The 27,164-nt window shown below is 44.6% G+C and overlaps 1 protein-coding gene across 2 annotated transcripts in view; it reads right to left on the bottom strand.

Moving 5' to 3' along the window:
* Nucleotides 1-1,333: 1,333 nt before the first annotated feature.
* Nucleotides 1,334-27,164, bottom strand: part of SRC (SRC proto-oncogene, non-receptor tyrosine kinase) — a 42,225-nt gene continuing 16,394 nt past the window's right edge. The window contains exons 2-12 of one of the 2 annotated variants that reach the window (XM_044297131.1): nucleotides 23,576-23,813; nucleotides 19,113-19,212; nucleotides 17,345-17,443; nucleotides 14,360-14,463; nucleotides 10,753-10,902; nucleotides 5,408-5,563; nucleotides 4,827-5,006; nucleotides 4,662-4,738; nucleotides 4,398-4,551; nucleotides 3,338-3,469; nucleotides 1,334-3,261 (exon numbers count right to left, since the gene is read on the bottom strand). In XM_044297131.1, coding sequence (XP_044153066.1) covers nucleotides 3,053-3,261; nucleotides 3,338-3,469; nucleotides 4,398-4,551; nucleotides 4,662-4,738; nucleotides 4,827-5,006; nucleotides 5,408-5,563; nucleotides 10,753-10,902; nucleotides 14,360-14,463; nucleotides 17,345-17,443; nucleotides 19,113-19,212; nucleotides 23,576-23,813 — 1,599 coding nt within the window. In that variant the 3' untranslated portion in view covers nucleotides 1,334-3,052. Of the gene's footprint in view, nucleotides 3,262-3,337; nucleotides 3,470-4,397; nucleotides 4,552-4,661; nucleotides 4,739-4,826; nucleotides 5,007-5,407; nucleotides 5,564-10,752; nucleotides 10,903-14,359; nucleotides 14,464-17,344; nucleotides 17,444-17,546; nucleotides 17,591-19,112; nucleotides 19,213-23,575; nucleotides 23,814-27,164 lie in introns of those variants that run through there. The other variant, XM_044297132.1, reaches the window with a different exon arrangement.

Raw genomic sequence — 27,164 nt, 5'->3', positions numbered from 1 at the left:
AAAGGTGAGTGCACAATTGAGTAAATTAACCCTGTGCTAGGATAGTTATTGCATGATACAACACAAAGGGATATTCCACAATACTGATGGATCAGCCTCAAAATAGGTCATTATTATCAGATCTCTGGGGATCCCACTCTCAGCAACCTTACCTGTATGCAGTCTCCATAGTATCGATTGTGCAGGGTATTTACAGCCTAAGGCCTCATGCACAAGACTAAGTGTTCTGCCGTCCGCAAATAGTGGATCCGCAAAACACGGATCACGGCCGAGTGGAAGCCACCATTTTTATTTTACTTCTGTAGAAATATCCTATCCTTCTCCGCAAAACAAATAATAATGAAATAATGAACACGGGACATGCTGTAGACAACAGAAACAACCGGCGGCATGAACGATGCAATCACTTATGTAACCATTCATTCGGGCAACTTCCTGCCCGTGTGAAGGTCATTAAACAAGTGCCGAACAAACATACTATATTCAGAAATTTGCCGTGTAAAGGCCTTATGGACATGGACAATATGTATGTTGTGGTCCACAAATTACAGATACAGTCTGTGTTGCATATGCATTTTCTGCTGACCCATTGACTTTAATAGGTCCATGGGCCGCATTTTGTGGACGGTACAGGACATGCTCTATCTTTCTCCTGAAAGGACAGAGATGCAGAAAGTTGACCTATGGGCCATTCCACAAAGATAGAATATGTCCACAAAATTTAGACCATGGACCCACTGAAGCCAAAGGGTCCACACAAAAAAAAAAAAGAAGGCGGATGGCACATGGACACCGTACACCGTACACCGCACAAAAATAGAAAAAGCACCTGTGCAGTTTTACCTTCTGCCAATAGGTGGTGACAGACCACACTTTTCAGTGACTTACAGCCGTCGCCTGCATACGCAGTAGTAATCGATAATCTTCTATTCTACCCTCCACTTATGTAGTAGAATTCCATAATGAGACCCGAATCTGCATTACTAGAAATAAAAACCAAGAGCCACGAGTCCGCCTTTCATCTTTATTGACCACACCATTCTTTACAATTATTGCTATGGACATAAAAGCAGTAGTGCCAGTGTTTAAAGTGTTAATAACGTAAACTGACCCGGTGTCTGTCCCCGCCAAAGCCATGCCTGTCCGGTACAGCTGCAGCATGTGTGAAAGCTCCCGGCGGACGTCCCCTTTAACGGATAGCAATTAGAGCGATCCTGTGGCCTCCTTTAGGGTCTATTCACACGTCCGTTGTTTCTTTCCTGATCTGTTCAGTTTTTTGCTGAACAGATCTGGACCCATTCATTTTCAATGGGTCCTGAAAAAAAATGGACAGCACAATGTCAGATTTTTTTTCAGGACCCATTGAAAATGAATGGGTCCAGATCTGTTCAGCAAAAAACGGAACAGATCAGGAAAGAAACAACGGACGTGTGAATGGACCCTTAACTAGGTGTAACCATGCTCTGAATGAAAGGGAAAGCCTGGTCCCCATATAGATTAACCCGTCCCTGCTCCATATTATCAAATGACACAAAAAAAAAAAAAAAAAAAGATCGCTCCAGTACTACGTACAGATCTGTAACACAAGTCTACATACAGTGTATCCGGGATAGTATTCACAATGCTCTCCCCTTGCACTCGAGTGGTATAGAACCATTAAAAAACATGTATATACACACACATTTATCAGTAATGCAGGCAGATGTAACTAGATTGGCACCTTAGGAGAGGGAACCATCCTCTGACCTGAGCCGGCCGCTCAATGCTAGATTATGGAAAAGCCGGAGCAGGTACATGTATCCCCACCTCCATGATTGGCAATAAAAATCCAACACCTTTCCCATCCCTGAGAAATTGGAAGACTAACCCATACCATCCTGGCAGAGTCCACAGTTTTGCCAGTGATATAACACAGGGCCAGTCGCAAGGCTCCCATACAACCGCAACGAAATGCATTCGTACCGTTATCAAAAGTCCTGTTCAGATTATTACATAGTGGGATGAACAGAGATTTAGATGCTTGAAGTCATAAACCCGGTCGTAAATAAAACTAGATGGGTGTAGAGTTTAGTTCTGGTCCCAATGACGTGAAGAAAAACACATGTAGGCCTTGTACAGGGTTGACTGGGGCAGTGCCCGACATGGACAACCATGAAGACCTCCGTGCCATTAGGCATAACAGAGGGATACCAGCTTAAAGGGACTATAATCATGGGGGGGGGGGGGAGAAAGCAGTAACTGAGGAACAGCTGATGTACAAGTGTAACAGTTACATGAAAAAGGCCTGCTGGGTTATTCAAGAACTAGAAACCCACCTACGGGGTTAAAATAAAAAAATGGCCGCAATTGTGTTTTTAGAAATTGTAAGGGAGTAAGTAGTCAGGAGAGGTTACAAGCTCGACCCCATTCAGGGTGAATTTGGGAGGTTGTGTAGTCACTTCATTATCAAAAACGTAGCACAGCAGTCTGTCTCCCTATCTGGAGAAAGTGAGTGGGGGTGGAAGACAGAAGTGGGACTTTGGTCCTCGAGAGCAATTTTTTATATTCTGGAAGACCCCATAACCCTCCCACGACTGAGTATACAAAAACCGTAGTCACGGAGCTCAAGGGTCTTGCAGTTTCAAAAGAGTAGTTGACAGGAGAGTGATGAGCCCTCCTGAGTGATTATTTACAATGTCTGAAGACCCCAGCGAGCAGAGTAACATTGGGAGGGTTCCCCAAGTCCTGCTCAAGTTCCTTTGTCTTCTATGGAAGGAACAGATGAACATGTATCAGTAGGCGATGTATCAGGAGCAGCCAAATCTTCTATACTTGACCAGAATGCAAAAGATACAAGATGGACATGGAACATCAACAGAGTCGGAGCGGTCCTTCTGTCCAGGTGTAAAAAATAAAATAAAAAATGGTTCTGTACCTTCTGCTTAGTGTCATCAGATCCTCAACTACAAAATGTATGTCGGATCTGGGTAGTATTGCACCTGCATCTTAGAGAGGTTTGTCTGCCATGTTAAGATAGGGCTCATCCTGTAGTCGAGATCATTCTCCATTTCTCCTAAAGGTTGTCCCCTGGTTGGTACTGGGGCTCGGTGGCAGTAAAATAGTCTTCCAAGAAGGCCTGCAAGTATTCAAATGTTGGACGCTCCTCTGGGTCTTTCCTCCAGCACTGCAACATCAGATCATGGAGGGACTCTGGGCAGTCTGGAGGGCATGGCATTCGATACCCCCGCTCTACTTGATCCAGTACCTCTCGATTCACCATTCCTGAGAAGATCAGAAGCAGGAGATTAGATGAGGGAGACTGCTAAGGATCTAAACAACCTACATGTCTTCTACTCACCAGGATATGGAACCCGTCCTTTTGTGGTTAGTTCTGTCAGGAGGATCCCAAAGGACCAGACATCAGATTTAATGGTGAATCGTCCATATAATGCCGCTTCTGGGGCTGTCCATTTAATGGGAAATTTGGCACCTAGGAGACAGAATGATATATAAGCATTTATGCCAAAATACAAGATCACATTCATCTACTTGTCACATTAGAGGCCCTACAATGAAGACAGCACATGGACCACCAATCCTACTATGTACAGTAGACCTACTAAGCCCTGTACCATGTATATTATTAGCTGCCCAATAAAGTCAGATCTTTAGCCACTTGTGTCTGTTCCTCTATTCCCAGATGCACGCAACTTACATGAGCATACATCTGGAAAGTATAAAGGAGGAACATATTACTGACTTGTGACTGAGGTGAGTCATTTACTACGGAAATGACAAATTGTTAAGAAGGAGGAGGGGGGGGGGGGACTGGAATTATTTTATTGTACCAGAGTTACACACATTATTTGCACCTGAAAGTGTTAATCTGTTCTTTCCGACAATCCCATAGAAAATGACTGGAGCAGCAGGTTGAGCATGTGCCTTGTGTCTGATCATTCTGTTCTAGAAATAGCGCCACGATTTCCAACCAGTGACACTACAACTCCCGCCATGACCCCACAGCCTTTAAGAGAGTCAGGAACAGGACCCTTGTTCTTGGGCTCATGGGGGTCCCAGCAGTCCAAACTCCTCCAATTAGTTAGTTAATGCTAAATTATATTCTTCTCGTCACTAAGATGAATCAGTTCCGTTGTAAGACTCATTATCGTGCACGGATCCCCAAACAAAAAAATAAAAAAAATTCTAGACGACGGCGCAGAGAGGCCTATGCAATGTGCACCCATACCGTACAATGCCATCTTACACTTGCTTGGCATGTTTACACAGAAAACAGCGGGTACAATAGAATAGGAGTCACCAGTCCCTGCACATAAACAAGCCGCTCCATAATTACAGGGAGTGTGTATATAATTATCAGCAGACGGCAATACATGCCGATTCAGGGTCTGTGGTGATACCTTGCCGCGCTGTGTATTCATTATCTTCAATCAGCCGTGCCAGCCCAAAGTCAGCAACTTTACACCCAAGGTTTTCTCCTACTAGGATGTTGGCAGCTCGGAGGTCACGGTGCACATAGTTCATCCGCTCTACATAGGCCATGCCAGATGCAATCTGTCAGAAAGGGGATTACATTTTTTTTGTTTGTTTTTTGTTTTTTTAATTATATATGGTCGAGGCAACAAAAAGACATCAAGTGGCTAATGTGAAGCAACCAGACTTACCTGTGCAGACATGTCTACAAGCTGTGGAAGCCTGAGGTAGCTGCCCATCTCACACTTCAGAAAGTCCAAGAGGCTGCCTGAAAGCACAGACATGGAACAGAGTAAGACACGGGTCTCTGCAGAACATCATGGAATACAATCTATGTATTCGGCCTATACACACACCTTTACTCATGTACTCCGTGACAATGTAGATGGGCTCTTCTGATACTACAGCATATAGTTGTACCAGCTTCTCATGTCGTAGTTTCTTCATAACTTGGGCCTCCTGGAGGAACGCTTCCGGAGACATAGTACCAGGTTTGAGAGTCTTAATGGCTACCCTTGTGGTCCCATTCCATGTACCTGATGGCAAGACAAATATAGTGGTTAAAATACTACAGCAAGACTTGATCAACCTCAACCACAGCAGAAGTGTGCAGAGGATGCAAGTTGTATACGACATGGCACAGGGGGTGGATACAACATCACTTACTGCATTGATTGCAGGGGTCCCAGAGGTTGGACCCCAAGCAATCACTAGTATCTACTGGCAAAGGTCCTTCTTCAGGTTTTTTCCTACATAGCGAGGCTCCTAACCAAGCACTGCGCAGAGAACCTGGTCAAGAGGGGTGGTATGCAGAGGAAAATATTAGAAGGGGCAGCTATGCTTCACCTAGCACTGTGCCCCTTCATTCTAGTGGTGTGGGGTTCCTAGGGGTCACTTATTACATATTGTATATGCATGTACAAAAGCCAGCACTTACCCATCCATACTTCTCCAAAGCAACCCTGCCCCAGTTTGAGCTCCAGACGTAAGGAATCCCTTGGAATTTCCCATGCATCCTTAGCCAGACCCTGAGTCTGGGGCTTCGACGTGGGACACACATTGGTCAGTCGGTGACACAAACCATCTGCATGTTCTAAAGAAAGACAAGGAAGAAAATATCAACAATTCTGCACTTGAATTGACAGGGCCAGGCAGTGTAAACGTCAAAGTCTCCGAAAGTCAAAGTGCAGAGGGCGCAGCACATGCAGAGAGAGCTGAGCCTCTAGGAATAACAGAGACGCCCCCGTTGCTCATTTTCATATATTAAAACCTCATTTTTCTCAGAAATGCAGCCAAATGTGAACATGGGACCAACACAGATGCCTTCAGGTACAAACCTTCTGTCATCAGAAAAATAGTTATGTATCTGGCTGACATTAGCGATGTGTTAATGTCAGCAGAACATAACTATGATTTTTAACTCCCTGCCTGCCGCCATTCCCTCAAAATGAAGACTTTTATAATATGCTAATGAGTCTCTACGTGCTACTAGGGCGTTGTTGCAGCACCTAGAGGCTCCGTCCCCTCACCCTTTGGCACCCCCATGTCCAGTTAATTGACGTCCTAGTTCTCCTCTGTGCCTGCAAAATCCAGCGCCGTCCCCTTTAGTACTCGGCGCAGTGAGTGAAGCCGGCAGCAGGAGAGCGTCCTTCACACACTGCGCCTGTGCGAATACTAAATGGGATGCCGCACGCGCAGGATTTTGGGGGCACTGAGGAGAACTAGGACGTCAATCAACTGAACATGGGCGTGCCAAAGGGTGAGAAGACGGATGCCTCTAGGTGCTGCAGAAAGGCCTCAGTAGCACCTAGAGGCTCATTAGCATATTCTAAAAGTCTTTATTTTGAGGGAACGGCAGCAGGGAGTTAAAAATCATACAGTTCTGTTCTGCTGACATTAGCACATCGCTAATGTCAGTCAGATACACAACGATTTTTCTGATGACAAACCCTTTAAATATTCGTCCAATTGCGACCATGGTTTTTCTGTCTATGCCACCTCAAGTCATAGAAAACATAGCATAGCTAACACTTTGGACCAGTAATGAGTGTTAATTAACAATATAGCAACTGGATCAGCGCTCGTTAAAGGGTTTGTCTCACGAAAAATATTCTATCGTTTTCAAACCAGCACCTGGATCTGAATACTTTTGTAATTGCATGTAATAGAAACATTTTGTATAGCTACTGAATTATTCAATATAATCTATCTGTATAGCGCCACCTGCCGTTTGTTTTTTCTTATTTCTTTGTCCTGCTCACTGAGATGGCCGCACATGCTCAGTTTCAGCCGTCAGCTGTCTCCTGAGCTGTGATAGGGAGAGCTGAGACACGCCCCCTGAGCTGTGATGGGGAGAGCTGAGACACGCCCCTTGAGCTGTATCAGAAAAGACACTCCCCTGAGCTGTCAGCTTGATATAAATCTAGCAGAGCAATGACTGGGGAGATCTCTGGATCCATGCGAGGTACAGGGCTGTTTTTTTGTTAGAGATTGTCATGCACTATACAATGTCCGATTTTAGTTTTTTACATTATTAATGAGATAACGTCTTTAAACTCCATGCAGCAATCAGCGCCACTAGACGTGACCAATTGTTCTGGACACTGCTCAGTCACGTACAGTCTCATTAATGTCTCCAGCACATCCCTGTTCACACTTTGTGATGGGCTGCTGACATACCGCGAAGTATGCGATCAGCCGGACATGCTTACACAGGGCAATGATTGGGAAAGAGCGTTTGTAAGTTTGCCCAATCATTCGCTCGGGTAAATGGGCCATAAAGACGACCTGTCACCTGCTGACACTTATTAAAACGGTCACGGTCCCTCCCATGACAAAGGTGAGAAGATCTGAGAGACTGGGGGCACGTGAGGGTATCTGACAGTCTCATTGTTTTCATCTTGCAGCGTTTGGTAATGACCACACTTCGTGTCATTGCCAGCTTGTGGTCATTACTGAGGCTTTATTTAGTTCTGACTCACACTGCTTACCATGCGGTTAATATTTCCTGCTGGGAGTTGGTTGAGCTGGCGTGTTGTTCATTTGGATCACCTGCTCCTCCATTCTTCTTTAAGCCAAGTGCATTTTGTTGTTCGTTTGTGTGTTGTGTAGGCCTTAGGGAGACGCTGGTTCCTTCATCTGGGGAGGAACCAGTAGTCTCATTCCATGCCACCACTCCTAGGGCCTTCCAGGGTCTCCATTTCCGGTGTATGAGTATTTCCACCTTCAGGGTCTACTCATACTGGCAGGAGTCAGGGAGAGGTCTAGGGATTTCTAGGAGATCATCATACCTCTCCCTTAGCTTTGAGGCCTAGACTCCAGTCTTTTCCTTCTGTGTGTTATCTGGGGTTATCCCCTCCCCATTACCTGTGAGAAAAACTGAGTGTTCTGGAGGAAATTTTTCCTCTCTAGCCTCAAGAACCGTCCTTAAATATTGGGGGCATTAGTTCTGATGCCAATTATGAAAATGCGACTGTGCTAAGGAAGGGTTCACCAGCCCTCAGAGCTCAAGGGGCAGTGACCCCCATCGCTCTGATACTGTATGGGCAGAGAGGACAGCAGGGAATTTATTTAATTTAAAAGGGAATCAGTCACCCACAGTCCGGACTGCTCTGCTGTTCTCACATAATGGAGATGATGCCTGCATGGCAGTCCTGACAATGCATTTTAACGCAGCTCTGTGCGTTAACAGCTGGAGAATGGTGGGCAGTAGGTAAGTAATAGCGATTCGGATTCCTAATGTATTACTGTAGATAATAGTCCAAAATCAGGAAAGGGGAAAGGGGGGAGATTCCTTTGAACTCCTCCTGGAGAACCGAGTGCCGGTGACTGCACAGATATTTCAGTAACAGGAAGAGAGGGGCCACAGAGGTAAAAAATAGCGCCGTAAGACTCAGCAAAGTGGCGAGTGAGGGAGGGGCAGAGATTTAAGTTTCAAAAGGCGACAGGTCCTGGCGGTGTTTAGGAGCAGTTCACACTGGCTTATCCAAACAAACAATCTAGAATATAAAAAGGACCCGCTGGTGATGGTGGTGAGAAATCAAACACCAAGAGATCATAGCGTGAAACCATCACCTCCCCACAGCATTCACTTCTATTGTGTCAGGACAGAGCGATGGAGGGGGAAGAACAACAACTACTTTACGCCCCTTCAAAAGGTAACATGAGACCAAGAGGAACTCTGAAGGACTTGGGTTTTTATGGGTGGTCATTATTGTCTGACAACCCTGCAAAACAATGGAAGACTAAACTGCTGATCTGTGACAACCAATCAGGGCCTCAACATCTCAATGGCAGCGGACTGGACACAATCTACTGCTTCATTCATGAGCATGCCTCTACTATGCGGCTGGACCCGTCAGCTTACCCGACATGTCCGTTTTAGTAAATGCTTGCATTCCCTGTAAAATAACATTTACCCTACATTGTCCTGTTGCTCTGTTATTCCGTCTAGAAATTCAAGAGTAAATTGACAACTGGGTGTTACCAGTTATGGGGAGGGGGCTGGGGTTCCTTATATATTGACTCTCTCCAATCACTGCCGTCCCTCTGACAAGGTGAGAGGTAACACCCAGTTATAAATATATTCACCAATTTGCAGGAGGAACAACAGAGGAAGATAGGATGATCCACAATTGTCATTTTACGTGAAATATCAGTATTTATTAAAAACAGACATGCCAGGACTTCTAAAGGATCCACCTTAATGACATGTACTTATAACCTGCCATATACAGTGTGATATCAAATGAACTATGTCTAGGGGTGGGGTAGCCCCTCTACCAGACAATATCCCCACTAAGATTTTCCAGTGTGTTCAGAAATGTCTTTGCACAGAAGACGAATGAATGTGAAATATGCAATATAATCTTCTCTAACGTTGGCCAGAGACAATTTAGACTGAATTGCCCGACACTGGTCATGTTCTTTCAGTCAAGAGACCAATTACTGTGTGACAATGTACTGAAAATCTTACTTGTCGTGCTGGCTTTTAGGACAATAATCTGACATATACTAAAAAATGGCCAATTCCCAGTTGATCGGGCGTTATTATAAAGCACTTTTATATTCAGTTATCACTGAGGGGTGGTAACAATAAAAAAAAATCCTCGAACTGTTTGCAGTGGTAGCAGCCACATCCACAGTCTATCTATGGGGGGTTTTGACATCCTCTTGCACCACTGAAGGATGTGCTTAAAAGGGGTTTTCCGGGATTTTAATATTGATGACTAGTGTTGAGCGAAGCGAGCTTCAGATGTAACATCCGAAGACGCTTCGTTCAAAACTTCAGAATAATACTGCCCATACATTCTAATACTGTACAGTATTACTCCAAAGTTTTTAACGGAGCGACTTCGGATGAAGCATCGGAAGTTTGCTTCACTCAACACTATTGATGACCTATCCACAGGATACGTCATCAATATTAGATTGGCGGGGGTCTGACTCCTGGGACCACCACCAAACAGCTGTTTGAAGAGAAGGCTGCGCTCCATGCGAACGCAGCCTTCCCTTGTTTGTTTACCTACCCGCCATCCCATAGAAGTGAATAGGACGGCTTGTAATTACATCTGCGATGTCGACGGCTAGCAGGTAAACAATGAAGGGAAGGCTGCGCTCACACACAGCGCGATCTTCTCTTCAAACCGCTGATCGTGGGGGTGCTGGGTGTCAGACCCCGCCAATCTCATATTGACGATTTATCCTGGAGGATAGGCCATCAATATTAAAATCCCGGACAACCCTTATAATATATGACGGGTTGGCACAAGGGGGGCAGAATAAATTACCCCCAATATGTTTTATTAGGGCCTCATGCATACCACAAGTCCGCAAAATACGGATGTAGTCTGTACGCCGACCGTTTTTTTTTTTTTTTTTTTGGTGGACTCATTGACTTCAATGAGTCCATGGTCCACATTTTGCACACCTATTCCATCTTTCGGCAGAAGAGACATATGGATCACGGATGATATGTGTGCTTTCCACATCCATATGTCCATTCCGCAATAGGATAGAACATGTCCTATATCTGGCCGTAAATCACCAACCCACCAAGGTCAATGGGGCCGCAAAATATGCGGATGCAACACGGATAGTATCCGTATTTTGCAGACTGCAAAATACATACAGTCGTATGCACGACACATAAGGCCACTTTAAGATGACCAGAAAACCGCGGGAGGGTTGTGTCAGCATTATGGTTGTCTAAAGGAGGCCTCACTCATACACATATTCAGACAGACATAGTTATACCACCCATGTGCCCCATGTTGGTCTTACTGCTGTAATAAGCCACCAGCTGCTGGAGGTTGCTGAACTGAGTTCGAGACGTAATATAGAAGCCACCGCTGTCCAATTTTCGGATCTTGTAATGTTTCACGTTTAGACCACGGTTGGGATCATAGTCTGAGACAGAGAGGCAATAGGCACCTGCAGAAACAAGAACAACAGGCTTAGGTCTGGACATCAGACAGGTCATCACATAAGGGCTTCTCCACATCTACATTGGAGGCTCCATTCAGGGCCTCCATCACAGACTCTGGTAAACAGAGTGGACAAAAAAAAAAAATCTTCAGAAACTAACCCCATTATAGTCAGTGGGTTGTTGTCATGGTACAGTTATCTGCCAAATCCAGCACTTCTGTTATTTTTGTTGCTCTGCTCCTCTAATGGACCAGGACAACAGAAAATGCTAGCACTGGTGTGAACCCGGCCCAAGACATCTGCACCAGAGAATGTGACACATGACCATCTTCCATGCTATATACCCATGTGATGGGGCATTCATATAGCCTTCAGCACTGCCGTCTTCACGCCGCAGCACTAGAAAACCACCTAGACGCTTGTTTTATGACTTTCAATCAGAATCTCTGCTGCTGACCTATCTTGCTCCAAGGAGAGGAAGAGCATATGTCTGGCAGAGGTCCCAGTTATTCTATATGTGAGTAAGAGAACCTGATCGTAGAACACGTTAGGCCAGGGATTCCCAACCTGCAGCCCTCCAGCTGTTGCCAAAACTACAATTTCCAACATGCCTGGACAGCCTAGAGCAGTGATGGCGAACCTATGGCACGGGTGCCAGAGGCGGCACTCAGAGCCATCTCTGTGGGCACCCGCACCCTGGAAAAAGTCTATTGTGTACCAATATGCCTTAGAGTTTTCCTGCCATCATCAGCACAGGGCGCACTATGAACGGCACAGGCAGCGCACTGAATGTAGGCAGGCTATTATAGCTAAATGATAAAGTACATGGAAGATATACTACATTATACTGTAGTATTCAGGTTACATTGCCGCGTTGGCACTTTGCGATAAATAAGTGGGTTTTAGGTTGCAGTTTGGGCACTCTGTCTCTAAAAGGTTCACCATCACTGGCCTAGAGCTATTAGAGCATGCTGGGAGTTGTAGTTTTGCAACAGCTGGAGGGCCGCAGGTTGAGCATCCCTGCGTTAGGCGGTGCCACAAGGTTATACAAGTATATCGTATAGTTCTACATAGAGGGAGTTTGTAATTCAGTTTTAAGCTACTATTCAACCCGTTAACTAGCAAACCCATTTGGACATTAAGGCCAAAGGTTTGTGAGTCAGTATTCTTAGACTTTACTTTCTGCACATAAAGGGCATCTGTCAGCAGGTTTGTACCTATAAAACCGGCTGACCTGTTACATGTGCGCTTGGCAGCTAAAGGCATCTGTGTTTGCCCCATGTTCATGTGTGTCCGCATTGCTAAGAAAAAAAATGTTTAATATATACAAATGAGCCTCTAGGAGCAACGGGGGCGTGGCCATTACACCTAGAGACACTGCTCTCTCTGCAACTGCCCCGCCCTCTGCACTTGGATTGACAGGACCAGCTGTGATGACGTTTTCACTGTCTGGCTCTGTCAAAGTGCAGGAGGCCGCAGCAGTTGCAGAGAGAGCAGAGCCTCTAGGTGTAATGGCAACGCCCCTGTTGCTCCTAGAGGCTCATTTGCATATATTAAACCATCATTTTTTTTCTCAGCAATGAGGACACATATGAACATGGGACCAACACAGATGCCTTCAGCTGCCAAGTGCACATGTAACAGGTCAGCTAGTGTCATAGGTACAAACCTGCTGACAGATGTGTACCAATATTTCCGACATATACCACTATAAAATCATATATAGAGTGCGCATGTGAGAATATTTTTATTTTCAATGTCACTTATTGGCTACAATATGACAAAATCAAAGATCATGATGGAGTGATGAAGACTGACGCCAGGAGAAAAAAAAATAGAATGCGTCACAGTAAATAAAAACTGCAAAAAATATGTTAAAGGTATGTAAAAATAAAGAATTTTGAATCGTCATTTATACATTGTGACCGATTTTTTTTTATTTATTTTTTTTAAATGCTCTGTTCCAGCATCTGTTCCCCACATCAAAATGTCATCTTTTCAGATATCACAGTTGCTGCGTCATTTGACTGCAGCGCCCTTGAAGTTTCCTTTGAATAATTAAAGGGGTTGTCCGGTATTAGAAAAACATGGCCGCTTTCTTCCTACCAAAAAAAAAAAACACAACACAGCTCCACACCTGGGTTGTGCTCGGTATTGCAGCCCAACTCTGCTGAAGTGAATGGGGTTGAGCTGTAAAGGTCACACACAACCTGCGGACAGGCGTGGTGCTGTTTTTGGAAGAAAGCAGCCATCTTGTTCTAAGTCCTAGACAGAGATCACATGTAGCACGTCATCTCTTCTGATTCAGCATCACACAGATATACCTGGCAGGATGATGGATACGACTGAACAATATTAATGTCAGCTAAGAAAATACAAAAAAAATAAAAAAATAAAAAAATCCTGGCAGCTCAATAAATCTAATCCACAATTGGAGTCATCGAGAACAAATTCCAAAACACAAAAATCTGTTCCCATTTTTTGGCCAATTACACCGGTTATTTAATTGTTATTGCGATTTTCCCACACGATGAAAGAGAATGAGAGTCAGAAAGATTTAGTGTGCGTGAAAAGGAGAATCGAAATGTGTTGTGACAGATGCAGAAAAATGGTACGTGGTGGAGACCGGCCCCACAAACAGGAACATCGGAGGAATGGAGATGCCGGGGTATCTGTCAGATCCACTCTCCTTCTAAGAAGAGACATCAAAAGTAAAATAAGGTAACGGCCCGAGACTATGGAAGAATCAGAGGAACGAAATAGAGTGGTGTAAGGGTGTGAGGGAATAGCCGGTGGCTTCACATCAGCCCGAGCCTCCCATTACTGCAGCATGAAAAGAAATATATTAGGGCTGAGACTACCCGGCATCTCCCCCTAGCTCCACGCACAAGAGGGAAAAGAGAAAGTGGAGCCCTGAGGCCGCAAGCAAACACATCGCTTCGAGTTGCTACGGGTAACATGGATATTCATTTCTCTGACCCACTTAATGCAGCTCCCCCTCCCTGCCGTATGCGCCCCCTCCCCTCTCTGCCAGAGGCAGGTCTGACAGAAGGGTGGCGGAGAAAGAGAAACCGAGAAGGAGAGAAAGAGGAACGAGAGACTACACATCTCCCCTTGTCCGCTATGAATCTCTGCACATTTACCACAGCCGCCCCCTTTTACCCCCTGCATCTCACACACAACCTGCTCTGTCCGCATTCAGCTAAGACATTCTGCTCCATCTCAGGCCTTTTACAATACAAGACGTAGCGCTGGCATTCTGACACCATTTTACTCTCCCTTGAAACATACAGGGAGTATATCCCCTCATCTAATTTACAGATCAGCCGTTGTCACCCATTGTCCACATCCTCCATTAGTAAATAGCTGTGTGACGCTGTCTAGCAAATCTATGGACTCTCGGAAATACTAATGGCTAATTTTAAAAGAAAAGTACATGTGTATGTACACTTATGCTCCTCACCTTTGGTGGTCTCACTCTCTCGTACAAGGAATGTTCCTCGTGGATTCTCTTGGTTCAGCAGCAGACGCTCCGACTCTCTCCGCGTGATCTTGCCTAAGTACCACCTGAAAATTGGGTAGAGTCAACATGAAAATGTCTGCATAAAAGTTGACCTTAAAAAACATCGATTTTCACACAAGTCCTAAAAGTAGATAATAATAACCTAAGCAAACAAAGAAGTCAAAATTATTAGACTTGGTCATTTATTTGAGGAAAGTGGGCAACCCGTATATATATTTAATATATATTTATTTATTTAATAGAGATATATAGATAGAGAGAATATAATCTAAAAAATAAAATAAAAAAAAACCACACACACACTGATCTATCAAAGTCTGATCTTCACAACAAACATTTGTGGAAGTGTATCATGGCACAAACAGAGGAGATTTGAGGACCTCAAAAGAGGAGTTGTTGATGCTCACCTGTCTGGAAAAGGTTACAAAGCCATCTCTAGAGTGTGGACCCCAGCAGTCCATAGTCAGACTGCTTACAATGGAGGTAATTCAAAATAATTACACTCCCCAAGAGTGGTCACGCCATAAGGGTGCAACAGTCTGAAGTCACAAAGGAATCCAAAGCAATCCCAAAGCACTCGGCAAGGCTTATTGTGCTACTCTGTAGCCCCATTCACTCCCGTTTCCCTTAGTCCCATCTTGCTTTAGTAGTGGCAACATCGGACAACCCCTTCAAAGTTTTTGTCCACCGTCAGGAGGACACTGAACAGCAATGGCATGCATGGCAGGATTGCAAGGAGAAAGTCGCTGCTCTTTAAAACAAGAACATTGTTGCTTGTCTGCCGTTTGTTAAAGATCACCTGGACAAATTAATTTTTTGGCTTAAATAACAAGTGTTATTTAAATAAGAAGTGTTCTGCAATCTTGCATAAAAAACTTCATCCTATCTGAAACACGGCGGTGGTAGTTTCATGGTTTCGGCCTGTTTTGCTGCATTTGGACCAGGAAAGTTTGCAATCGATGACAGAACAATGCCAGCAAATTCTAAAAGGAAAATTTTAGGACATCTGAGGTCAATCTCAAGAGAAGGTGGGTCATACAGCAACACAATGACCCCAAGCACACAAAATAAAGACAGTTAAATAAAGTAAAAAAGTTTTGGAATGGCCAAGTCAAAGTCTTGACCCTAATCGAAAAAAAAAAAACATTTTGGAAGGACCTGAATTAGCAGTTTATTGGAGGAAACCCCAAAACATAACAGAGCTGAAGCTGTTTTGTATGGAGGAATGAGATGAATTTCCTCCACGCTGATGTGCAGGACTAATCAACAATTCCTGGAAACTTAATTGCAGTTATTGCTGCACAATGAGGTCACACCAGATACTGAGAGCAAAGGTTCACATACATGTGATATTGGATCATTTTCCTCAATAAATAAATTACCAAGTCTAGTATTTTTGACACATCTGTATGATTTAAAACTTTATGTACATGGATTACAAAAACAGGGACATATGGAAGAGTGTATGACTGAAAGTTTGTAGTCCGTAACCATGGCGATACATAAGTCTGCATAGGAGCTGTATATATTGCAGGTGATGCTAGGGAGGCTCGTTCCTGTCGCGGCCTGCTATTGGCCGTTCCCCCTGTCACCGGATGTTTTTGGCCTTGCCAGTATAAGAAGCAACGCAGGAGCCAGGTAGGTGGAATGAGTGTGAGGTGCCCAGGAAGTAGGAGGCATTTTAGGGGTTGGATAACCCCTTTAAGAATAACCACAGCAAAAATTGTTTGTGAGGAAATGCGTAGAGGTGAACACAGCCTTTAAAAGGAGCTTCTCTCATATCAGATACTAATATGGAAGAATCTAAGGTGTCTCCGGAGCTCATAATAACCGGAGATGAGCAGCATCAGACAGTACTAACCAGGAACCTCAGATCTGTCACGTCTCTTAAAGGGGGTTGTCCTATCTGGAAATTTATGGCATACTGGTAGGATATACCATAAATGTCAACCCTGTGACCTGCTCCTATCTGAAGAACGGGCCCCACAGTAAATGGAGGAGCCAGCCAGCGCTTGCCTATTTTTGGAAATCCCACAGCAAAGAGAGAATCCCAGTGTCATGTAACGTGCCCCTCAGGACATGTGTTAGGTGTATCAGTTCTGCTCGGAGTGCTCTTGTAAAAGGTTTAAATAGCAATTCCTAATGGAAGATTATAGAAAAACCCCTTAGCAATTTTAACAACCTGCAGAGCCATAAATAATACTGCATTCCCTCTGCTTGCCCTGCTGAGCCATTGTAATAAAATAGTCTGTATCTGCAGAAGTTTCACCAAGACAACTAAAGGGAATTTAATGCTCCCTGTAGACATGGAGGGCTATTATCAGATGCCTGCCAGCGAGGAACCAAATGTCTTCAATAAGTGTGCATTAGGAATTGCAATTTGTGCAATATTCCAGTATTTAAATGGCTGCAAAGCTGGAGCTTCACTTGAAAAAAGGGTTAGGCTACTTTCACACCAGCGTTTTTGCTGGATCCGTCATGATAATACAACCGTCTGAATCCGTTATGAACGGAGGATCCTGTTGTACCATCTTTAAAATAGCCAAGACGGATCAGTCATGAACACCAGTGAAAGTCAATGGGGGATGGATCAGTTTTCTATTGTGTCCGAGAAAACTGACCCACCCCCATTGACTTACATTGTGAGTCATGACGGATCAGTCTTGCGTCGCAACACATTGCGGACAGAAAAACGCTGCTTGCAGCATTATTCTGTCCGCGATGGGGACACAACCAAAAGGAACGGAATGCACTCAGTTTTGTCCCCATTGACAATGAATTGGGACAAAGTGGAAGCGTTTTCCCCCCGCTATTGAGATCCTATGACTGATCTCAATAGCGCAAAGAAAAACGCAGATGTGAAAGTAGCCTTAAATAGGTTTTAGTATATATGTGCGGAGGGGGTGCATTTCTTAAACCACTTACTCTTCAGCCTGGATGGAGTCAGAAGGAGCCACATAATTGCTGGGAATATACCCAGTCTGCCCGGAGCTGAGGGAGCGGGCCAGCCACCAGTCGCCTTCCCTGCAGGACATAAAAACGTTATTCTGATACACAATTGCAAAAATGGAACGAGGGACACACAAATGGACAGACTGGACGGCCAAAAACCCATCTATTGGCATACCTGATGTCTGGCCTCCTGTGGTGCAGCATGTGAGAGAAAGAGATGCGGGATCATGCATGGTGACAGAGAGAAGCGGTGCAAGATTTGTGAAAAAGAGACAGCGCCCAGCACGTGAGCCAAAAACAGGACAACTGATTATAAAGGAAAACCAACAGCAAAAGACAAGACTGGAATATGTGCAAAAAACACCATCATTACACATGAAAGTTCAAAAAAAAATGTGGAATATTCCTCATGTCAATCCTGAAGGCCATGTTCACCTTGCAACCATTTATTTAGTGAAGCAGGTCCGCAGACAGTCTTCACTGAACATCCCAGTTGTTTCCCTACTGACCTATGTTTGGGAGATTACATAAAACAGGGATATATGGAAGAGAGTACGACTGCAGGATCAGACTACATAGAGAGCATCTGTAGTCTGTAACCATGGAGATACATAGCTCTGCATAGGAGCAGCAGGAGATTTTTTGATGAAGACTAATTGCCAATTTTTCATTTAAGAATATTCAGAGCATAAAAAGTGCTTGTGATGGAAGGCTTAGAGGTGAACACAGCCTTTAAAGGAGCTTCTCTCATATCAGATACTAATATAGAAGAATCTACAGTGTCTCTGGAGCTCATAATCTGAGATAAGCAGCATCAGGCAGACTGCAGAGCACTAAACCAGGAACCTCAGACCAGTCACGTCTCTTAAAGGGGGTTGTCCTACCGCAGTTAAGGGGCTGTGGCCATCCAGCAATTCTCACTGTCCCTTCATTCTGCGGATTAGTTGGAACCTCAGGGGCAGGACCTCCACTGACTGTCTAATGTAGGTGGAGCTCGGCTGAGTGTGCAGGTTTAAAGGGGGTCTAATATAGGCTGAGCTCGGCCGAGTAATTTCTAACAGAGATGGGGAATAGGTTGTAGGTACAAAGGATAAGGCGAGCTGACATTTCATTGTGAGCCCTGTGTACCCATTCATCAGCCCTACACAAGTTCAAAATGTGGGAAGCCCGTTGGTGAACTTACAGGAATACAGTAAGGAAGTTCCCCTATATTTTAGCGGCAGCACTCACATAATGCAGCAGGGGGCATCATATTTTTGCCAGTGCCTAAAATTTGTATGGCATTCTCAAGATACAGCAGAGGTCAATAACTTTCAACAATCCGTCTGTTGTGAAACTACAACTCCCAGCATGCTCCATTCACTTGTACAGGAGCATGCATGCTGGAAATTGCAGTTTCACAGCAGCTGAAGTGCCAGAGTTTGCTGACCCCTACACTATAGGTTGTAGGGTCACATAAGAGCTCTTGTCTGATAACATATGAGGGCCTACTGGTAATGAACACGATGATATTGTATTGGGGAATTGCCGGTCAAGCAATTATTAGTGCAGGACTCCCTGATGAGGAATTGCTGTAAAGAGAGGTTAGAGTTGACCCCGAGAACCTGGATGGAAAGCCATGACTAAAGAGGATTAGACAAACACTAAGTAGCCACAGAAATGTCGGTGCTGCCACTCTGCGTCCTAACCAGCCGGTCCGTCTACGTGTCAGTAATAATGAAGTCATACATGTCCCACTCACGTGTTGTTGACGATCTGCAGCCTGTCCCCCTTTTTGAAGGATAGGTCCGTTTCCGTACGAGACTCGTAATCATAAAGAGCTACGAAGGTGGTGACGCCCCCTACAGAGATAAAAGGAGAGTGAATGGACGGCATGGTGATTGATGTCAGACCACCCCACTGTAAATCCAGTATGTGGCTTATCCAATATGTCGTGTCCATTTTGCAAGACACCCTTAGAACAAGGCCTAAACCGGTTACAACAGATGGAACACATTTGCAGACGGTCAGAGCAGGCAGTTTTGCCTTTTAAATCATTAACTTTTATTGTCAAGTCCACTCAAAACCTGGAAATTCAGGTTTCACAGCAGTTTTGTCCCCATAACATTCAATGAGTGAGACGAAGCTGTAATTCCCTGCATGGAAGGGATTGCAGAGAACCATGGCCTCCCCGAGCAGCTGATTGACCACAGTGCCACGTCTTTGATAAATGACCCCCACTGATTTCATTAGCTGTGTCCCACTGCAGATATGGAGTCTGCTGCAGCCAGACTCAGGATAGTGAGGAGGACATGGCTGATCTCCTGGGTCAGACAGCCAATATAACGTCACATTTCTCAGTTTTAATTGCCAAAGAGAGTAAAACTAACCCTAAAATGTTCTTCAATTATATAAATGTTAAAAAGTATAAAGCTGAAGGTGTCGGCCCTTTAAAGAGTAATGAGGGGGAAGTCGCAGAGAGCGATGAGGAGAAAGCAAAGCTGTTAAATATTTTTTTTCTCCAATGTATTCACTGAGGAAAATAAATTGTCAGATGACATGCAGAATGCAAAAATAAATTCCCCATTAAAAGTGTCCTGTCTGACCCAGGAAGAAGTACATCAGCGACTTAAAAAGATTAAAATAGACAAATCGCCAGGACCTGATGACATACACCCCCGTATCCTAAAGGAATTAAGTAATGTCATAGCCAGACCCTTATTTCTGATATTTGCAGACTCTATACTGACAGGGAATGTCCCACAGGATTGGCGCATGGCATATGTGGTGCCAATATTCAAAAAGGGGCCAAAAACAGACCCTGGAAACTATAGGCCGGTAAGTTTAACATCTGTTGTGGGTAAACTGTTTGAAGGTTTTCTGAGAGATGCTATATTAGAGCATCTCAACAGAAATAAGCAAATAACGCCATATCAGCATGGCTTCGTGAGGGATCGGTCATGTCAGACTAATGTAATCAGTTTCTATGAGGAGGTAAGTTCTAGACTTGACAGCGGCGAATCAATGGATGTCGTATATCTGGACTTCTCCAAAGCATTTGACACTGTACCACATAAAAGGTTAGTATATAAAATGAGAATGCTCGGACTGGGAGAAAACATCTGTAAGTGGGTAAGTAACTGGCTCAGTGATAGAAAACAGAGGGTGGTTATTAACGGTACACACTCAGATTGGGTCACTGTCACTAGTGGGGTACCTCAGGGGTCAGTATTGGGCCCTATTCTCTTCAATATATTTATTAATGATCTTGTAGAAGGCTTGCATAGTAAAGTATCAATTTTCGCAGATGACACTAAACTGTGTAAAGTAATTTACACTGATGAGGACAGTATACTACTACAGAGGGATCTGGATAGATTAGAGGCTCGGGCAGATAAGTGGCAGATGGGGTTTAACACTGATAAATGTAAAGTTATGCACATGGGAAGGAAAAATGCAAGTCAACCGTACATACTAAATGGTAAAACACTCGGTAACACTGACATGGAAAAGGATCTAGGAATTTTAATAAACAGCAAACTAAGCTGCAAAAACCAGTGTCAGGCAGCTGCTGCCAAGGCCAACAAGATAATGGGTTGCATCAGAAGGGGCATAGATTCCCGTGATAAGAACATAGTCCTACCACTTTACAAATCGCTAGTCAGACCACACATGGAGTACTGTGTACAGTTCTGGGCTCCTGTAAACAAGGCAGACATAGCAGAGCTGGAGAAGGTCCAGAGGAGGGCAACTAAAGTAATAACTGGAATGGGGCAACTACAGTACCCTGAAAGATTATCAAAATTAGAGTTATTCACTTTAGAAAAAAGACGACTGAGGGGAGATCTAATTAATATGTATAAATATATCAGGGGTCAGTACAGAGATCTATCCCATCAGCTATTTATCCCCAGGACTGTGACTGTGACGAGGGGACATCCTCTGCGCCTGGAGGAAAGAAGGTTTGTACACAAACATAGAAAAGGATTCTTTACGGTAAGAGCAGTGAGAATATGGAACTCTCTGCCTGAGGAGGTGGTGATGGCGAGTACAATAAAGGAATTCAAGAGGGGCCTGGACGTATTTCTGGAGCTTAATAATATTACAGGCTATAGCTACTAGAGAGGGGTCTTCCTCTGGATCAACTTGCGGGATAACAGGCCGAACTGGATGGACAAATGTCTTTTTTCGGCCTTATGTACTATGTTACTATGTTACTATGTTACTAATTGCAGTTTGATACAAAATACGATCATGGGGAAGAAGAGATTAAGGGAGGAAGAAGAGCTGGGATATTTTTTTGAGCATTTTCTATATTTAGTGTTCCTTAATCTCCCAACAGGACACTACAGGAAGCAGAGATCTATGCTGCCATTTGCAGTTTTCCTACTAAATGAGCTACCTCAGCGCATCCAGCAGCAACCTGTAGGAAAGAAGACAGCGTTCCAATAGTGATGATCTGTAGCTAAAAAAATATAATAAATTTAATAAGTGCATTTTTCACTATTTTGAACTAGAAAAGTCATTCATGAATGTCAGTGCTGCAGGCATAGATAGGCAATGCAGCTTTTTACTGCAAGAAACCTACAAACGGCAACATAGATCTCAGCTTCTTAAGGACCGGTGTCCATGGGTGGACTGGGAACTTAAAGTGGCCCCATGTTGTAGGTGGGTCAAAACTGACAAAGCAAGGCAACACAACTAGATGTTGCCTGCAATACTGTAATGCAGCACAAAATACTGCCGCCCTCACCACAGTATTCAACTGTAGCACCGTCCTGAAGACTGATACTGTTGAGGTCAGGAAGGAGTCTGCAGCCACTGGCCAGGTGCATAAGTACCTGATGCTCCTCAGCGTTAATTAACGCTGAGGAGCATCGGATTATCATGTACTCAGCCGGCGACCATGAATAAGGTCGGGACCCACCGGGAAATCTCCCTGTAGGGTCTATAGCCAGTCCGCCCATGCTGCTGTTACATAAGGGGCAAGAGGGAGACCGTGCACATATTTTAGTAACCATGTCATGTAGTCCTGTAAGAAATGATGACAGCACAGAGGGCGGCTCTTGTATGGCGGTTCTTTATATAACATATTGGGGAACTGAAATTCTTATTAACAAAATCGCTCTTGTTAGGAGTGGGAATGATCCTAAAGCACAGTACTGCGGCCAGGGGAGTTTTGGAGGGATTATCTGAGGACATAATGAATTGCAGCGTATCATTAATAGGTGCTTTGTACCCGTTTGCAAAGAAATCAACATAATCGGCTGTCTGTTTCTTTCCCCCCTCCTCCGCTGGTGTGCGGTGCAGGGCTGTAGAGTAGACAGTGTGACTGACAGCGCTACCTTTCAATGCACATCCTATCGAGCCCATCACCTCCACATCCATCCTGTATTGTCCATGTTCCCAAGACCAACTATAAAGCTAGCGTTGGGTACACTACATGAGGTGGTAATCTAATAGACCAGGGATCAGCAACCTTCGGCACTCCAGCTGCTGTGAAACTACAACTACCAGCATGCAAACAAGCTCGGCTGCTCTTCTAACTCCTATAGAAGTGAAGGAAGCATGCTGGAAGTTGTAGTTTCAGAACAGCTGGAGTGCCGGAGTTTGCCGATTCCTGTAATAGACAGACCCTACCAAAATTACTTTTACTGCACCAATAGGGAGCATCACGGATTCTACAATGTGGCTGTAAAACAGGTATGTACAGATCTAGGGAGGAGTACTGATAATATTGCAAACAATCTGCACCTAATGCATGTAAATGAGTTTTTTGCAGCCCCGTACACCAGGTGGAGTAGTGTGGAGAAGAAAAATAAGAAGCTTGACACTTATTTTGAGCGGGAACACTGGGGCTAAACCTCATGCGGATCTGCTGCATACCTCCAACAGAAATCCAAGTGCAAGCCTAGAATCTTGTAGGAAGACCCATGTTGGATCTACACGTTGCATATCCAACACATGAAGTAGCTGTGGTCGGTGGGCTTTTACAGCACAGATTGCGGCTACTGATGGAGGCCCACGGTGACTGGAGAACACAAATTCCCCGCGGGCGCCCACTTTGCCCACAGCATCCGGATGAGATTTACATTCACCTTGCTGCTACTGGTACACACCATGTGTGACCCTACCCTAAAAGGAGGAAAAGGGTGACGTATAGAAACACTAGACCTCCTGGAGCCGCTCCTGAAAACTAGCCCATCCTCAGTCCCTTGTACACACCTGATAAAGGTCCGGTTCTTTGGGGTGACGTGACAGTGTCAGAAAAATTGACCCCTCCAAATGGCGTAAGATCACAGTTGCCTCCGAAAGGTTGGTTAGTAGGACGGTGGGAGTCGAGGCTCTTGCTTGGAGTCTGAGAAGCAGAGAGAGAAGGAAAAGGTGTGTGCGACCCTTCGGCGATATCCAGACTGCGGCTCCGTTGCCCACCTTCTCGAGGCTTGCTTTTCGTAACGCCCATCTGTGAAAGGGACAAAGAAGTGGGTGAGTATTAGGACAAGGTACTACAACCTACTGAAGAATGCATCACATGACTGCGAATGATAACATCAACCAGTCTGGAAAAAAAAAACAAAAAAAAAAACACTTAACTAATGTGACTTAAAGTAGTGGGGGCGTCTCTGGATCCCCTAAATGAGGTCATGACCCGCCTGGTGGACATGCTAAATGGGATCCACTCCCTCCCACCCCTCATAAAAGGAGAAATGTGGAGGTGGGGGGGGAAGAGTTAATTGAAAGTCTTGGAATGTGCTGTGACGGCAAAAGCAGAGGAAGAAAGAGAAAGAAAAGGGGGGAGGTTGGCATGGGAAGGAGAAGGGCGAGAGGAGGAATGAAGGAACAACAGGTGGTAAAATAGACGTGATTAGCGAGCAGAATGGAGATGAACAGTGAGTTATTGATCCGTGGTGAACGCAAGGGGGAAAGGAGAAGACGTCCGCGAGGGATCAAGGGGAACAGCGCTGAGGACATAAAGAAATCCACTATACAGCATGAGAGAATTGATTTATTCATTCGCATCAGTTCCTGTCCCCGCGGAGCGTACAGTCTCACTTCTCCCAGACACTAAACGTCTAATGTGACAACTGTACCACCCATCAACCACGCCATCTGCACCACCGCAGATCTGCGCAGGTAAAATCCTAACAAAATCGCTGCACATTTCCGCAGGTAATTTTACCTGCTGAGCAGATTTTTAAAAATCCGCAGCGTGCCCATTTCTGCTGCAGATTTTCACTGCGGATCAAGAAGGGTTCACACATGGCAAGCCTGCTGTAGATTTTCCGCAGCTGACCGGGAGGAAAACCTCTGCTGAAAAAAAGCTTTCCAAAACGGGCTCGTTCGGGACTGCAGCGGTTCCTCTGCTGCAGTTACTTTTACATTGCAAGTAAAACCCGCAGCATAAATGGACATGCTGAAAAACAGAAAACCTGAAGAGCGTGAATGAGCGTTGAAATCTCATCCACTTTTATTGCACTGTAAGTGCTGCAGATTTTCTGCACAAAGATTCCGCTGCAGACACGCTGCAGCATTTACGACACGCCATCAATGTGGCAGTGAGAGTCCGCAGCAAAATCTGCATGTTATACCGTTTGGAGGGGGAAGGGGCATGGAAAAATTTGCAGTGTGTGGACCTACCCTTATGCTGCAGAACTACAAGACCCAGCAGAGTCGAGTTTATTTATTTATCACATCTTACAAGTCGCTCACAAAAGATTACCACAAAAGCCACAGAAATGGAGAAGTTGACCATTAACAGAAGCTATCGGAGACAGACGTCTGGGAACGATATGACGGTATAGGCTGCTGTGTACAAGATGCATGGACATCTGTACACACGGTACAGTATATGGTTCCTAGGAATTACACATCCTGTTCATAGGGAACATGAACAACATTCCAGACAGGTACAGTCTCGCTGCTGCATCTGTGACTCCAGGAAACGCTGTGGGGTGCAGAGAACACCTACACATATGTACAGGTTATTGTGTGGAGGTTACCACCAGTCACGAAAAGAGGTAGTCAATCTAAAACGCCATCGATACCAGTATGGCTGACTTTCAATATGCCGCTGGTTCAAGAGCCGTCCTGCTAAATTTGGAAGCAATCGGAAAGCCTGGCACGTGTGATAACTGCAGTGAGGAAGCAGACGTCCCCGTCCAAGAATTAGCACACTGGCACTTTAAGGGCTCATTCAGACAGCCGTATGCTGTCCGCAAAAATACTGAATGCTATCTGTTTTTTTGCGGATCCGCAAAAAAAACGGATAGCATTCATTATTTTTGCTGACCCATAGACTTCAATAGGGCCATGTCCTGATTTTCACGGACAAGTATAGGACATGTTTCATTTATTTTGCGGAACCTTGGAATAGAAAAGGGCCCCATAGAAGTGAATAGGTCAGCATCTAATCCGCAAAAAAAACGGATCCGCATTTTTGCGGCTAGCATACGACCATCTGAATGAGCCCTAATGCTGAGACCTCTGCTGTGAGAGATGGCAGGAAAGCTTTGGTCAATGGATTCCATACTAGGGCGCAGAATTAGGGTACATTAACACGACCGTGTGTAATTCTTTCCGTTCTGCGGTCCGCAAATAACGGAACCATGTGTCCACATTTTCCAGACAAAAGTTTGTGTTCCAAACTTCCGTTTGTGTTCCGTATGTCAATATGGAACAATATGACATATGGAAACCAGCAATTTGCAGATCCATTGACTTTGATGGGGCTGCGGACCGATCTGTGCGGACAATAGTAGTACAAGCTTCATATCTTTGCGGACTAGAAATGCGGAAACACAGAGGCGGACAACATATTGTCCGCACATTTTATTCACCCATAGAAACGAATAATTTGCATCTATTCCGCAAAATGCGGATAAATTTATACGGTCGTGTGAATGTACCCTTACGCTGGGTTCACACCTGAGTGTTTTACAGCGCGTTCCTACGCGCTGTAAAATGCACAACAGGCAAGAACCAATGATTCCCTATGGGAAGGGTTCACACCTGGGCGTTTTACAGCGCGTACGATCGCGCTGTAAAACGCCCGACGCTCAAACAAGTACAGGAGCTTTTTTTGGCGCGTTTGACGCGCGTTTGGGCCATAGACTCTTTGGACAACACTGCTGTCAATCACCCAAACGCGCGTTCACTATTAAAAAAAAACGCGCATAGAAACGCGCGTTTGAGAAACGCCTAGGTGTGAACCCAGCGTTATGGTGTCTGAAATGCCCTATTCAAATGGGATGGTCGGCACAGATTGCTGCAGTGGATTTCACTCCTTGCAATATGATGAAAAAATACAGGCGGAACCAGTGACCCAGCACCCTTAATCTATTAAAAAGAGCCACAAGGACAGGTGCCGATATGATGAGGAGAAAAGGAATTTGGAGGTAGTTATGCTCTTATTGCAATGATGTCCTGCTCTTGGAAAGTTTGGGAGGGGAGGGGGGGGGGGGGGCTGTTTATAGGGATGTTTGTTGAGGGAGAAAACAAATAGATAAATAAAAGGTCTAGATCTATTGTGTAAATTCCTACGATGTCTTACGGTCATAGGATGTATATTATGTACAATGTGCATGTGTAATATTTTGTACTTTTACCCTTTGTACCTGATGTCTTTTTGATGATTGGATATTTGATTTGACTGTCATTTGATGATGAAAAAGAAAAATTGATAATAAAAAGTTATCTGATTAAAAAAAAAAAAAAAAAAAAAAAGAGCCACAAGGATTTTTTTTAAGTGAGCGTTCACATCTGCCTTGGGTTCACAAGTGACTGATCAGGAGCTGCAAATCTGCAGCGTTGTACA

This window comes from Bufo gargarizans, chromosome 6 (genome assembly GCF_014858855.1).
Source record: "Bufo gargarizans isolate SCDJY-AF-19 chromosome 6, ASM1485885v1, whole genome shotgun sequence".
Taxonomy (NCBI): domain Eukaryota; kingdom Metazoa; phylum Chordata; class Amphibia; order Anura; family Bufonidae; genus Bufo; species Bufo gargarizans.
This window is presented reverse-complemented; position numbering and strand designations above follow the sequence as displayed.